The sequence below is a fragment of the Nicotiana tabacum genome, chromosome 11 (genome assembly GCF_000715075.1).
Source record: "Nicotiana tabacum cultivar K326 chromosome 11, ASM71507v2, whole genome shotgun sequence".
Classification (NCBI taxonomy): domain Eukaryota; kingdom Viridiplantae; phylum Streptophyta; class Magnoliopsida; order Solanales; family Solanaceae; genus Nicotiana; species Nicotiana tabacum.
In genome coordinates, this window is record NC_134090.1 from 171,275,580 (window position 1) to 171,292,069 (window position 16,490).

Here is a 16,490-nt window from a genome sequence, read left to right on the forward strand (position 1 = left end):
ATCCATGCAGATGGCATGGGGTATAGTACATGAAAATATGAAAATCGGGTGGAATTTCTATTTTATGGCCCTAAAATACTAAAAAATGAGGAACGGTCATGGCGAGGCGATGACTATTGTTCCTTAGGTTGTTTATGATGGGCCAGTAAAATTTTAGGCGATTCGGATTCGGTAAGCCACACCAATGCAAATAGTGTGGGCAATAGCATAGGAAAATCTGAAAATCGGGTTGAATTTCAGTATTATGGGCCTAAAACGCCAAAAAATGAGGAACGGTCTTGGAGAAGCGATGACTATTGTTCATTGGGTTATTTTTTATGGGGACAACAAAATTTTAGGCAATTCGAGTCTAGTTGTCCGGATCCACGTAGATGGCATGGGCTTGATTTTATAGAATTTTTTTGACAGATTCTGATTGGCCTGAAATTCTGTAAGTAAATTGAAACGGCCTAGTAACCAATATCCATTGCTTCACCATGACTTTCGAGTTCATTTTCTGGCGTTTCGAGATCATGCAGCACAAATTTATGATTTTATCTACTTTTTCGTGTCTATTAGTACATAATAATTTTGTAAAAAAAATTAGTGAACTCTGATTGCCCTGAAATTTTGTAGGTTCATTGGAAACGGCCTAGTGACCAATTTTCATTGCTTTGATATGACTTTCGAATTTATTTTCTGGTGTTTTGAGGTCATGCAACACAATTTGATGATTATCTTCATTTTTTCATGTGTCTTAGTACATGCTAATTTTTTAGAATTTTTTTACGGACTCTAATTAGCTTGAAATTTCGTAGGTCCATAGGAAACGGCCTAGTGAGCAATACTCATTGCTTCTCCATGACTTTCGAGTTTATTTTATGGCGTTTCGGTCATGCAACACGAACTTATAATTATATCTACTTTTTCTGCGGGCTCTAATTGGCCTGAAATTTTATTGGTCCATAGAAAAGGTCCTAGTGACCAATACTCGTCAGCATTAGTACATGCTGATTTTGTATAAAAAAATATTAACGGACTCTGATTGACATAAAATCTCGTGTGTCCATAGAAAATAACCTAATGACTAATACTAATTGCTTGGTCAGTGCTTTCAGGTTCATGTTATGCCATTTTGTGGTCATGAAACACGAATTTGTGATTATATTCAATTTTTCGTGTGTATTAATACATACTGATTTTATTTTTAAAAAACAAATTGACGAACTTCAATTAGCCTGAAATTCGTAGGTCCATTGGGAACGGTCTAGTGACCAATATGCATTGCATCGTCATGACTTTTGGGTTTATTTTTTGGTGTTCTAGGGTCATACAACACGAATTTATAATTACATTCACTTTTCATGTGTATTAGTACATGTTGATATTGTATACGTAATTTTTTTGTTGAACTCCGATTGGACTTAATTTTCGTATAGGTAACGACCTAGCGACCAATACTTATTACTTCGCCATGACTTTTGGGTTTGTTTCATGGTGTTTCGTGGTCATGCAACATGAATTTATGATTATATTCGCTTTTTCTGGTATATTAGTACATGATAATTTTGTAAAAAAAAAATTGACAGACTCCGATTGTCTCAAAATTTCGTAGGTCCATAGGAAATGGCCCTAGTAACCAATACTTATTTTTTGCCGAGACTTTTGGGTTTATTTTATGGTGTGTCGTGGTCATGCAACACGAATTTGTAATTATATCCACTTTTTCGTGTGTTAATATTGCACGCTGATTTTGTACATTTTTTTATGGACTCCGTTTGGCCTGAAGTTTTGTAGGTCCATAGGAAATGGCCTAGTGACCAATACTCATCCTTTCGCCATGACTTTCGAGTACATTTTTTTGTTGTTTGGGGTCATGAAACACGAATTTGTGATTATATCTACTTTTTCGTATATATTAGTACATGCTGATTTTGTATATTTTTTTATGGACTTTGATTAGCCTAAATTTTCATAGGCCCATAGAAAATATCCTAGTGACCAATACTCATTGTTTCGCCATCACTCCGTTGGCCTGAAATTTGTTTGCATGCTGCTAAGTTTTGGATATCTTTTCCTTACACTTACTTCGTTAATGAGACAATGGTTATAGAGACAACTTCTCTATCTTCGCAAGAGAGGAGTAAGATTGCGTATACACTATCCTTCCTAGACCCCACTCGTGGGATTGTTGTTGTACGTTAGTTATAGCAGAAATTCGTCTTCCTCCTTTTAGAGGAGTCTCCTATTGTCGAATCTACTCAAGTCAAAGAATCATATTAGAAGGCATAAACAATGAAGTTTTTCAAATGGAAGTGTGTTGAATCAAACATAGATTGGAAGCGCCTTTATGAAGGACGCTTTATTCGTGCAGGAAGAGCGGGAACCAAGAAGTAGCTAAAATAGGGATTTTCAAAGTTAAAAGTAATGTTGTACTGTGGGCCGGTCTTGAACCGGACTGGATCGGGCCCGCGGTCTTAACGGGCCTCACGGGCCTGGTGGGCCGGTCCTAGCGGGCTCTTAAAGCCCGAGGCGGGCTGGTCTCCTTTGGTAAGCCCACGAGCCCGGGACCGTTTAGCCCGGGACCGGCAGGCGGGCCTGGTCCGGGCCTAACGGCTATATTTTTAAAAAAAAAATTAAAAAAACAGTCCAACGGCCATATTTAAAAAGTAGCCGTTTGATGCTTTTTTGACCGTTTGGTAGTTTAGAAAATGCCCATTTGGCCCCCAAAGTTTATTTTAACCCCAAACTTTATATAATTACACTTTTCCCCATTTCTCAACTATAAATACTCCCTCATTCTTTCATTTTTATTCACCAATTCATCAATATCTCTCAATCTTTCTCAATCTCTCTACTACAATTACTTAATTTATTGTTGAAATTTCGTGAAAAATTGTGAAGTTGTTGAATTGAAGTTTTCAAGTGTTCAACGATTTTCAATTTTCAAGAAGTTGTTCGGCAATCCGGTAAACTCGTTTCAACTCTTACGTTTTAAGAATATATTTTTGTGTGGTTTAGTTTGCATAATTATAATTAATATGGCATTTTCTTTGAAAAAAATGTTTGGTAAAGGAAAAGATAAAACTGGTGAAAGTAGTGGCCAACCAACTACCCTTCCCCCGGCTCCCCGACCTAGAAAAGATAAGCAAGTTGAAAGTAGTCGCCAACCTAGACGTCCTCCTCCTTCCGTAATTCTTGATAATGATCACCCTTGTTTTCAATTTACCGATAGTGAATTTTGCCATAATGTTGCACCAGGTGAAACATTAGATGATGAAATTAAGAATGTTCTTTATCCTAATGAAACTATCTTAGAAAATAATGAGGAAAATGAGGATGATGATGAAACCCAAGCACCGGATTTAGAGATTGGATCCGCTCGGAAAGAAGAAACTTTGGAATTGCAGAATCACAACCGGCGATAGATGAAGCTTATGAAAAAATGATAGCGGAACTTGCGGAGGATTCGGCTTCGCCCGAAAGTGGTGATGAACAAGCTTCTTTTCCACCACCACCAACGCAACCTCCTCCGAACCTTGAAGGATTTTATGAGATTTGTTAGAGATAATACATAGACTAATATGTAACTTGTATTTTGGCACATCTTCCTTAGGTTTTTTTCCTTCTAATGGTGGTATTAGTACCTTGTTGTGCTCATTCCATTGGGGGAAGGAAGACTAAGAAAGATATGCCATTTTTGGTAATAAATATTATAAGACATACCCTTGAATATCTTTTTGCAATATTTCTTTGTCTTTACTTGGAATTATTTATAAGCTACAATATATACATAAGATACAATACACATACTACAAGAAAATATATAAGAGAATATATATACATAAGATACAATATATACTACAAGAAAATATATAAGAGAATATGTATACATAAGATACAATATATACTACAATAAAATATATAAGTAATAAGTTATAATATATATACATAAGATACAATATACATACTACAAGAAAATATATAAGAGAATATATATACATAAGATACAATATATACTACAAGAAAATATATAAGAGAATATATATACATAACATACAATATATACTACAAGAAAATATATAAGTAATAAGTTATAATATATATACATAAGATATAATATATATACTACAAGAAAATATATAAGTAATAAGTTATAATATATATACATAAGATACAATATACATACTACAAGAAAATATATAAGAGAATATATATACATAAGATACAATATATACTACAAGAAAATATATAAGAGAATATATATACATAACAATACAATATATACTACAAGAAAATATATAAGAGAATATATATACATAACATACAATATATACTACAAGAAAAAATATAAGTAATAAGTTATAATATATATACATAAGATACAATATACATACTACAAGAAAATATATAAGAGAATATATATATATAAGATACAATATATACTACAAGAAAATATATAAGAGAATATATATACATAACATACAATATATACTACAAGAAAATATATAAGTAATAAGTTATAATATATATACATAAGATACAATATATATACTACAAGACAATATATTATACATGACAATTTAGTGTTTTACTATTGTTTTGTTATTTTTCTTTTTCGTCAAGCACTTTAATAATTAGATCTACATATATACTACATATATATTTTTAATATAGCCATGATACTACAAGAAATTGCCTTAAAAAAAACGCTAGGCCCGCGAAGCCCACGAGCCCGGTCCGTTTAGCCCAGGACCACATGGGCTTAGGCCCGTCACGGGCCGGTTCCACCCAGTGAGCCCACGAAGTCCGGGACCGCCAGAGCTCAGGCCCACGAGGCCCGGCCCGTTTGGCCCACGAAGGCCCGGGTCCGGCCCAGAATACCCTCTTAGTTAAAAGTGTTTGACCAAGCTTTTGGAAGGGAAAAAAATGTTTTTGAATAGAAGCAGAAGCAGTTTTAGAGAAGCAGAAAAAGATAGTTTCTCCCTAAAAGCACTTTTTTTAAAAACACTTTTGAAAAAAATACATTTAGAAACACTTTTTAAAAGCTTGGTCAAATACTAATTTTTTCTCAAAAGGGCTTTTCAAATTAATTATAGCCTGTTTGGCCAAGCTTCTTTTTGGCCAAAAATATATAAGAGAATATATATATATATAAGATACAATATATACTACAAGAAAATATATAAGAGAATATATATACATAACATACAATATATACTACAAGAAAATATATAAGTAATAAGTTATAATATATATACATAAGATACAATATATATACTACAAGACAATATATTATACATGACAATTTAGTGTTTTACTATTGTTTTGTTATTTTTCTTTTTCGTCAAGCACTTTAATAATTAGATCTACATATATACTACATATATATTTTTAATATAGCCATGATACTACAAGAAATTGTCTTAAAAAAAAACGCTAGGCCCGCGAAGCCCACGAGCCCGGTCCGTTTAGCCCAGGACCACATGGGCTTAGGCCCGTCACGGGCCGGTTCCACCCAGTGAGCCCACGAAGTCCGGGACCGCCAGAGCCCAGGCCCACGAGGCCCGGCCCGTTTGGCCCACGAGGCCCGGCCTGTTTGGCCCACGAAGGCCCGGGTCCGGCCCAGAATACCCTCTTAGTTAAAAGTGTTTGACCAAGCTTTTGGAAGGGAAAAAAATGCTTTTGAATAGAAGCAGAAGCAGTTTTAGAGAAGCAGAAAAAGATAGTTTCTCCCTAAAAGCACTTTTTTTAAAAACACTTTTGAAAAAAATACATTTAGAAACACTTTTTAAAGCTTGGTCAAATACTAATTTTTTCTCAAAAGGGCTTTTCAAATTAATTATAGCCTGTTTGGCCAAGCTTCTTTTTGGCCAAAAATTGAGGTGTTTGGCCAAGCTTTTGGAAGGAAAAAAAAGTGTTTTTGAAGAGAAGCAGTTTTGGAGAAGCAGAAAAAAGTAGTTTCTCTCCAAAAGCACTTTTTTGAAAAGCACTTTTGAGAAAAATACACTTAGAAACAGTTTTTTAAAGCTTGGCCAAACATTAATTACTACTCAGAAGAGCTTTTCAAACTAATTAGTCAAACACAAACTGCTTCTCACCAGAAGTACTTTTGAGAAAAATACTTTTGAGAAAAAAATATTTCTCAAAATAAGCTGATTTCTGAAGCTCGACCAAACAAGCTATTAGCATTGTAGCAATAAAATCTAACTCACCATTTCTCAAAAAAAAATAAAAAAATAGACGCTTTATTAACCCAAAGCACAGAACAAGTTGAGGTCATGGATTAGAAAAGGTAGATCACCAACTGTTAAATTACAGATTTCCGAGGAAAGCAAACTTATTACAGAGGATTGCATGTCTAAAATAAAATATCAAAATCAATGTGGAAAAATAAAACTCTCATCAAGAAAAAAGGGGAAGAAAAATTAAGAGGAAAATAAGAGGCATACATATGGACAAGACACCTAGTAGGAAGCAAATAAACCTCAATATTCCAGCATGACTCAAGGGCAAGTTATATTTACAAACCTATTCAGCGAGAAGGGAATTTGGGTCCAAAGGCCTGACTGTGTGTGGAAAATCGGTTCTTTGTCCAGCAAGAGAATAGTAGGCAAGTATATGGGCTGGATGCTCAGCAACTACAGTTTCTCCATTATTTCCCTCACTGGCAACAACTCGTCTTGCAGGAATCAACTCAATATTCCAGAATGGCCGAGCCATCGCCAAGAGATCCCGACCAGTTGAAGATGCCCTGTATCCTTGTACCCACAAGTACCTTAATGATTTTAGCTGCATGGCAGCCAAAGCTAATGCACGCTCACTAAAACAGCAGCCTCTCACTTCTAGCTTTTGCAGGTTAGGGCATCCTTTAGAGAACTCCAGAAGGCCTTCATCGGATTCCCCAACGTATCCCAGAAGCATCCATCTCACATTTGGGCTGTATTGCCCGACATAACTGAGACCTACATCAGTAAGGCCCCCTGGCCGGACATAGAGGGCAAACCTTCTAAGCTTATAACAACCTCTTAGTAAAGCACGGACACCATTATCAAGAGGTAGATCTGTTATTCTCTCTTCTCGGTCGAGCAAAACCAGCCGAAAATCACACAGATTTTTCAAATATGTGCCAATATTTTCAAAAGCTTCATTGGTAATATCTGACACATAAACAGCCATGTATTCTAGTTCAAGGCATCCCTTCGCCAAATCAGTCAATCCTCTGTGGGTAACTGCACCTTGTTCATCCTCCATCTCCTGATCATCAGCTCCTCGCTCAATCCTGAGATGCTTTAACCTCTTACAGTACTGGCCAAGCACTTCCAATCCTCTATCCCCAACAACATTCCTTGTCTGCTTTAGAAATGATAACAGAAAGAAAACAGCATTAAGTTATAAACTTCAGCAAAAAAACATTTCTCTCATCTACTATTTTTCTTTTCCTCTCTAAATGTGGGAGTGGTATCTTTCAGATGCAGAAACAAGAACTTGCAACTACACATAAATGCTCTCCACAGCATCAGTCATTTCCACATGTTAAAGTGTCAACTTAGTCTCATTGGTAGATAGCAAATTGTGTAAGATTCACGAATACAGCTGGCCAAGCATAAAAGTTACACATGCTCCACAGCAAAATTTGTAAACAAATAGTTTTTTTTAATTCATTAAATGCTCAATTTCTGATATCAAAGTTGTGCAATCAACCAAAGCAGCTTGAGTGTTGGTGTCAAGTGTAAATAGCTATTGGCATAAAGAAAAGAGGGTGAGAAAAGCTTTTGAGAGTGACTTAACCTCAAGAATTTCCAAGTTGGGGCACCTTTGCAGTAAGAAACAATGGGCTGCTGTGTCAAGAAGTGCATAAAGAAGATCCAATTTCGTCAGACGAGAAGCAATAGGAAAGAGAATGGGCATCTCATATTTCCCCAAGTACGTCAAGCCCAACTGGCACAATCTTGGAGGGGAAACAACTGCAGCATATTTTTCCAATTGCTCGTTATAGCCATTTTCGGCAACAGGTTCTGGCTGGTCATTAAATGAGCCACCACCAAACTCCTCCAATGCAACAGCAGCTCTAAAGAAGCCAAGAAGATTGGCAAGTTCGCACTCGCTAATTTTCATTGAGACGAGAGATTTACAATTTCTTGCTATCAATTCAAGATCTTCAGCTCTAACTTGCACAAGATCCGTCATGTAAAAATTCAAATTCTCAAGAACTGGGTTGTTCACCGCTAGTTCATGCACCCATTCTCCATCATTCTCAACTATAGAACTCTCTTCCAGAAACAAAGTTCTTAAGTTCCTGCAGGACACAGACTACATGAGGACCCACAGAGACAAAATAGGCAAAAGAATTTAGTCGATTACTCACTTAGAGTAACACTTCCCAAAAGATTTCTTTGAGCAATACAAGAAAATGTCAAGTTGTGCAAGCAACTCAAAAATGTCTTAAAAGGGAATAATCAATTTTAGAAGCACTGACTTTATAAAAAAGTTTCTCGTCATGTGAGTTCTATATAAGAGATTGTTTAGTGTATCCACTTCAATGAAAATCAAGTTCAATTATCAAAAACAACCGTCTATCAAGAAAAAAAAATATCGGTCCATCACACATTACAGCAGTGGTGACAGGCCGGCTAGTCATGTTAGGACAATTAATGAATTAACCAAGTTAAACCTACAGCTTCACCAAAATAACAAGGCTCTCATATGTTGAGATCACTTGATCTTTCCACAAGACAAAAACAGTCAACTTTTTTCGCATTCATCAGCTTCACCTATCATCAAGATCTGTGACGTCTGCCCTGGTCAGTAGTCTCCACCGTTTTATTCTAATGACCTGTTGTCTCCACCTTACAGGCTGACACCTACAGAACACTTGGACATGTCTATACCTTTAGAAGGCAACAAGCTTAGAGGGTGTTTGGATTGGCTTAAAAGCTGGTCAAACCAGCTTAAAAGCACTTTTGGGTTTATTTGAGTGGTTGGATATACAATAAAAGTGCTTTTAAGCTAAAACACCCAAAACAAGCCAAAAGCAATAAGTTGGGGTTGCCCAACTTATTGCTTTTTGGCTTATAAGCCCCTTATGTTTGACCAAGAATTTACCTTATTATCCCTTTTACTTTTTCTATACCCAAAACTATCCTTCGCTTACTAATTAAATCCGTGTCATCTAATGGCCGTTTTCAAGCTTTCTGCTACCATTCCCCAAAATTTTATCAATTTCTTTGAGTTGTAAACGTAAAGCCAACTGTAGCTTTGTAAATGTTTAATACATTCTAATATTTTGTATACATTGTTTTGTTTTAGCTTCTTTTTTGGTTCCATAACATTTTTTTTTATTAGCACTGGGTGTCCGAGTCTTTTCGAGCCCCGATTAATCCCGGGGGTGCACAGGCCCTCGGCAACGAGTTTCCCGCAAGTGCACCATGGTTAATTCAGGTTTTACCCAGTCCGATGGCCCTCAGAAATTGTTTGCACCCAGTGGGTTTCGAACTTGAGACCTTGAAAGGGAGCAAACCCCAAGGCTCAAGTCAATTGCCACCAGACCAACCCCTGAGGGTTCCATATCATTTTTTCTAAAAAAAATGCTGTTGAATCCTTTATTTTTTTAAATTGGCGAAACTATATTCTAAATCAAAATTTTAATTGATTCTACATGTTAACCTAGAATTTGAAGCTATGAGCGGAAAAAATATTTTTTGGTGAAATAATAGATTATTGCATGTTATTTAAATAAATTATTTATATTTAGGCAATCAATTTAAGTTGAAAGTGAACTAAATTATAAATTAGAATAAAATATTATCGTAATCATCTTCTTTATAATGTTAACAACTTTAAGGATATTTCAGTCATTTTAACAGAAACAAGTACTTACCAACACTTATTTACCAAACACTTCAACAACTTTTTTCCAGCTTCAGCACTTCTATCCAAACACTTAACTGCTTATTTATAAAACAAGTTCCAGCACTTAAAAAGTGCTTTTAAGCACTTAAAAAGTGTTTTTAAGCACTTATGTTTAAAAGCCACTTTTATTAAGCCAATCCAAATGGGCTCTTAAGTAACCCTAGTGTCCTATTTTAGGTGGGCAAAGTTGACCCTAATGGTCAACAACAACAACAACGACCCAGTAAAATCCCACAAGTGGGGTCTGGGAGGGTTGAGTGTACGCAGACCTTAACCCTACCCCGGAGGGGCAAAGTTGACCCTAATGGTCAATTTCACTAATTAATAGATTAATATGTTGACCACATTTGATTGAAAGTTAGAAACCAATAGTAGGTACATATAAACTAAGACAGAAAGGGTCGCCTCGGGGCTTTGGTCTAGTCAAAAGAGTGTGTCACACGATATGTGGTTAGGTGCATCTTACAGGTTGGAACTTTGCTCTAGACAAAAGCTTGAGATTTAAGTGGAGAAATGTTGAGGGGCGAAGCTGTTATCCACCGAGTTTCAAACGTTATGCCACTAATCCTAAGGAATTTCTCGATTATAAAAAAACAAAAACAAAAAGGTTATCAAATGATTAAGTTTTAGTTCCACATGAAAAATTACATAGAATTTTTGATAGTTGATTGGGAGTGATATTATTCCAATCAAGTTCAATATATGATTAGTTTATGACAAAAGCTGCATGCAAGTGGGTCAATTCTAGACAGCTTACCTATTTTCTCAGATATGTGCTCATACTCTTATTGAAGCAGCTGCTCAGACAGACAAGCGAAATAGGTACCTCTCATACCCTAATCCTCAAAATCTATAAGATCTCGGACACTCTCATCATTATTGATGCTTACTCGACAAAGATTCAATTGCTGCTTTTGTTCACAATTTTAGGAATCAGATATCCATGAACCGTGGAGCCCATCACCTAAAAATTTGACTCTAAACCTCAAAGCAACATACTTTAATTGCACAACTCAAGACAAATTCTAACCAGAATATTGACTCCAAGAGGGGAAAAAAGGAAAGAAAAAAGAAATAGCACTTAGTTGCTCTTGCTCCACTATGCAGATCAATAGCTTTTTCAAGCATTTTGTTTAATACCAATCCCTGAATTTCTGCTATGCTGCCAAAACCAAATCCGAAACACCATCCATATATCTGCATGCTTTCCGGTGTGTTTGGCACAGTATAATATACTTTTTCGAAAAGTGTTTTTTCACTGTTTGGTACCTTGAACAACTGTTTTCTTAAAATACTCCCATAAAGGGGAAACTAACTTCACTTTTAGTCTCGATATATATTGCTCTTCATCTATACTTCTCCGAAAAAGCATTCAACGTGGAAGCATTTGCAAGTGTTAGGTTATTAAATTGTAGAAAATGTTTTCCCATTAAAAGGAGAAAGATGACTTCCATCACTCCTGCCCAAAAGCTTTTTTTCCTTTAATATAATTCAATTTTTGAAATGCATATCATTGATCTCAATCAATACCAACAGATTGCACAAACCTTTACTCAAGATGCTATACCTTGTACAATTATCATATATCACCACTTTTATATCCAACCAAATTCAAGAAAATAGATGATTCTTCATGGAAAACATTTTAATCCCCATCAAAACCACCCTAAGTTGTGTCCAACTATCTTAATTATTAAAATATATATATATGGAACCAACAGTAAGTTTGTGTAAAGAGGACCTTAGGTCTAACTCAATCCTAAAAGAAAGCTCGTGGGGTGCGGATTGTCCAAGGCCATATAAGGAACAACAACTCATACCATACTCTCAACTGATATGGGAATCTAACATTCGCCCTCAAGCACACCTGGGACCAGACATTTGGAGCATGGAATGGACAATATAAAATGTGGGCATAACATTGAGTAAACCCAGAAGAGGGATGAGTTTGGCTTTGATACCATATAAAGAGAACATTGAGCCTAACTCAATTGCAAAAGCTAGTTCATGAGGTAAAGATGGTCCAAAGCTATATAAGGAGACAATAGGCCACGCCCTCAACCAGTGTAAGACTCTAACAGTTTGGTTGTTCCATGTCACATTACTAGACAGTATCTTATATTGTCCTTATTCATTGTAAGCTTACACATACTTAACCAATTCAAACTCCATTTGATTTTTTCTACCAATATGAAATCCTAAAGAAAGAAAAAGGACGCTCCTTTTATTTTGTATCTTTTTATATTTTCCTGATCTACCAGTTCTCTTGCACCTCCGTGGGAAATTAACTTTAAAAAAAATACAAACAATAACAGCTACATCAATATCCCAAGTCAAGTTCAGGTCAGCTATATAAATCCTTACTAACTATGTCGCTTCAATTAGACCCGTAGCAATCCAATATTTGAAGAATACCATATCAAAACGAAAGGTCACAAAATGGCCAATAGCCTTAACTCAACCTCCACAAAAATTTAGAACTCCAATAGATAAGAATAAACATGACAACAATTCAGAGCAATAATAGCAGAGCATTCCATACCAATGAAGTCTCGAAAACTATAGTAGTAACATTTTATAAAAATTAGACGCAATAAATAACAAGGAAAAGAAACTACAAAAAGGAGAAAACAAATTCAAGACACATCTCTAAGAATTGAGCAATACGTGATAGCTTCTTTTTTTTTTCCTTTTTCGAAAAACAGTAGTGTTTGGACCAGCTCATGCACAACCTACTACAGCTCACTAGTAAGTTGCCAGCTAAATACAGCAAATAAGCTTATACTGAGTGCAAATCCTTTTGGGATCTTCAATGAGAAATACTGGATAATTCTCATGTAACAACAGCTAACTAAAGCAAATAACTTACACGAAAGACAAAATCAAATTCAAATTTAACAAAATTATACCTGCAGGAACGACAAATATGCAGCAGACCATCGGTAGAGAACCCAGAACACTTATCCAGCTTCAAAACCTGAAGCACTTTACCCCGATTCATCGCAACCAATTCTAGATCCGAATCCCTAACAATCATTCTCCGAAAATGAAGCGCCTTCAATTTACTAAACGACTTAGTAATTTCCACTACCCAAGGTGTAACATACCCTCCCCAATCTTCAGGTATCAAATTAAACATAGCCGCGCGTGGTTTTCCTTTAAGCTTAAGCGATTCGAGGTGCGGGAACCTTCTAGAAAGTTGCTCCGGTTTCGCCGTATAGCACAAAGCCATGGTTATATGCTTTCGTGTTATCGCATCGATCTGCCACCACCTCTTGCACACCGTCGACACCGCGTCCCTGTCACGCGATTCCGTTATGTACGGTATCACGCACTCCCATACGGTATTGTCGTTCGTGTAGCTCCCCGTTGGTAATCGCGTGGAGCTACGCTCCTCCATCGTCTCAGACACTGAAACTTAAAAATAGTTCTCAAAATACTAAGAATAGATTTAATATTTTGAAGAAGGTAAGAAATGAGGATTGATTCATGACTAAAAGTAGAAATGAAAGAAAGAGATAGTGTTACTGTCGGGATCCACTGAAATTCAGCCTTTGTGTTATGATTTGTAACAAAAATACAGAGATAAGGAGAAGAGAGAAGAGATCAGACGGCGGAGAAAGATTAGTGAGACCCTAGGGACTACGAGTGGTCCAACTCATAATTTCTTTATGCGGCTCAAACGTAAGATTTTGCAGGAGCTATGGAAAAAGATTGAGAAGTTTTTATGCGTGCGTAACAGCGGATGTTAGTTGTCTGGGGCTTTTTTTTGTCTTATTGTGGATCATAATATTATTTTTGGGTTCATAAAAATATCGGTTCACAAAACTGTACTCGTACAATTAATTAATGTCAGTTGTATAAGATACAAAATAAAAAATTTCGAAAAAATTATAGTAAAAAATTACTGTACGAGAAAAACATTAAATACCGAGAGATACATTGTATGTAGCTTACAGGTTGTTTGGAATATTATGTGTTCTATTTGTATTATTATGTTGTTGTACTTTAAATATCATAGCATTGCTTTTATCTAACATATTTTTTTTGTTTAACACAACCCATTATCCTATTTTGTCTTTATCATATTTTAACTTGGTAAAAATGTATCTATAAAAAAGTTTACAGTGATATTTCTATAACAGCATTGTTATATAATGTCATTTATTATAAAGGTCAAGTTTTTTATGGGGTAATGGCCATTTTCGAGATGTTATTTAGAGATTAGTCAGTATCTATGTTGTCCTGAAATTTTAAACTAAAGACCTTAACTTCAGAACAATTCATGACATTTTGTCCGGAAAATTTAAACTGAAATTCAAAATGCACTGGTTAATTCTTAAATAGCAGCCCTTTAAAGTGGCTATCAAGTGTCTTTTCTACGATTTTTATGGAACCAATTTTTCTGTTATTTTATAATATATATTCTTTATAACATCCAAAAAATGGGAACAAATAATGTTGTTATAGAGAGGTTTGGTTGTACATCAAATTAGTGAGTACGGGCAGTCTGGTGCATGAAGTATCTCATTCACGCAGGGTTCGAGGAAGGATCGTACCTTAAACGGGTGTGATGTAAGCAGTCTACCTGATGCAAACATTAGTAACTAATACCACAAAAATTAATGAGTATAAAACATATTATATATATATATATTACTTAACAATTGTTAGATGATTTGTATTCTAATTTTAATTTTTATGAAGATATGTGTTCTTCATACAAGTCGTTAAAGTTTGAGAACTAAAGTGACATTTCTGAACACTAATATTCATATCTCAACAAAATTGACAATAGATAACATATTCATTTTTTTTGTTTAAGTGAAAATTACTTGATATATGTACTAGTGGAAGGGTACCTAATCAGGTAAGCATTTTGTTCCTTAATGTGTAATTACTAAAATAATATTTTTAGTAAAAGACAGCACGGTTTTTGTTATAAAATAAAGACGGTAAAGTAAAGACAAATATAGAGAGAAACTGATATATTATTCGAATTCAAACTAATGTACATAATGAACTGAAATCTCTTCTATTTATAGAAGAAAGGAAGTTGTTGTGTAAGCTGCTACTATACCAGATATGGATAATTTTTTACTGAGAGCAATGTTTATCCATAACGGAGTACTGAAAGGATAAGCTTATTATATCCGATATGGATAATCTTCTAGCGGGGATAATGTTTATCCATAATTGGGTACTGAAAAGATAAGCTTATTATACCCGGTATGGATAATCTTCTACCGGGGATAATGTTTATCCATAAATGGGTACTGAAAGGATAAGCTTATTATACCCGGTATGGGTAATCTTCTACCGGGGGTAATGTTTATCCATAACCGGGTACCGAAGTGATAAGCTTCTTCAGGAAGCTTATTTCCAATAGAGTACTTAAATAGATAAACATATTTACGGTGTAGTCCCATATGGATAAGCTTCTTCAGGAAGCTTATTTACAACGGAGTACTAAATGAACATCCATAATATAATATATTTATAATACTCCCCCTTGGATGTTCATTAAAAGATAATTTGCCTCATTAAAACCTTACTAGGAAAAACCACGTGGGAAAAAAATCCTAGTGAAGGAAAAAGAGTACACATATTTAGTAATATGCATTACTAGGTGCCTCATTAAAAACCTTATAAGGAAAACCCTACGGGAAAAAATCTTAGTAAGGGAAAAATAGTGCATCGCGTATTTTACTCCCCCTGATGAAAACCTTGTTTCAAATATTTGAGTCTCCGCATTCCAATCTTGTATATCATCTTCTCAAAAGTTGAAGTTGTCAAAGATTTAGTGAATAAATTTGTTGGATTATCACTTGAACGGATTTATTGCACATCAATGTCACCATTTTTCTGAAGATCGTGTGTGTAGAATAATTTTGGTGAAATGTGCTTCGTTCTATCTTCTTTTATAAATCCTCCCTTTAATAGGGCTATGCATGAAACATTGTCTCCGTATAATATTGTGGGTTTTTTATCACATTACAACCCACATGTTTCTCGAATGAATCATTGATCTCAATCATATGCACTCCCTGGTTTGAGATCGAGCTTTATGGGTATCGAATAAATAACTTGCATATACATTACCAATACGATCTGCACCACTTTTGTTAGCATTAGCAAGATAAATAAGTGCACCATCTACACCGAGATAGAGTATTTCAGGACCAAGGAGCTCCTCATCCTCTTCTAGAGGTTGGAACGGATCCTTATTCACTTCAAGTGATTGAATATTCATTGGTGTACTTAATGGGTACACTTTGTCCATGTAAAAGTATTTTTAAGACCCTCTTGGAGCTCTTTTGGAGTTCCAATAAGATTTATGTCACCAACATAAACAGCAAGTGTAAACAAATTTTGATGACATTTTCTTTATAAACATACATGGACAAATAACATAATTTATATAACTTTCTTTCAGCAAATATTTACTGAGGCGATCATACCACACGCGTACAGATTGCTTTAAACCGTACAAAGATCTTTATAATTTGATCGAGTACATTTCTCAAGACTTTGAATTATATGCTTCAGGCATTTTCAATCCTTCAAGGATCTTCATATAGATTTAGCCAAATAAGTCA

The 16,490-nt window shown here is 35.3% G+C and overlaps 1 protein-coding gene across 1 annotated transcript; it reads right to left on the reverse strand.

The window, feature by feature from the left end:
- Positions 1–6,226: 6,226 nt before the first annotated feature.
- On the reverse strand, positions 6,227–13,596 carry LOC107800594 (coronatine-insensitive protein 1). The gene is made up of 3 exons (XM_016623786.2): positions 12,801–13,596; positions 7,771–8,278; positions 6,227–7,332 (listed from the first exon to the last, which is right to left on the reverse strand). The coding sequence occupies exons 1-3, from the start codon at positions 13,289–13,291 to the stop codon at positions 6,511–6,513; spliced, it is 1,821 nt and encodes a 606-aa protein (XP_016479272.1). The 5' UTR covers positions 13,292–13,596; the 3' UTR covers positions 6,227–6,510.
- Between the last annotated feature and the right edge of the window lie 2,894 nt (positions 13,597–16,490).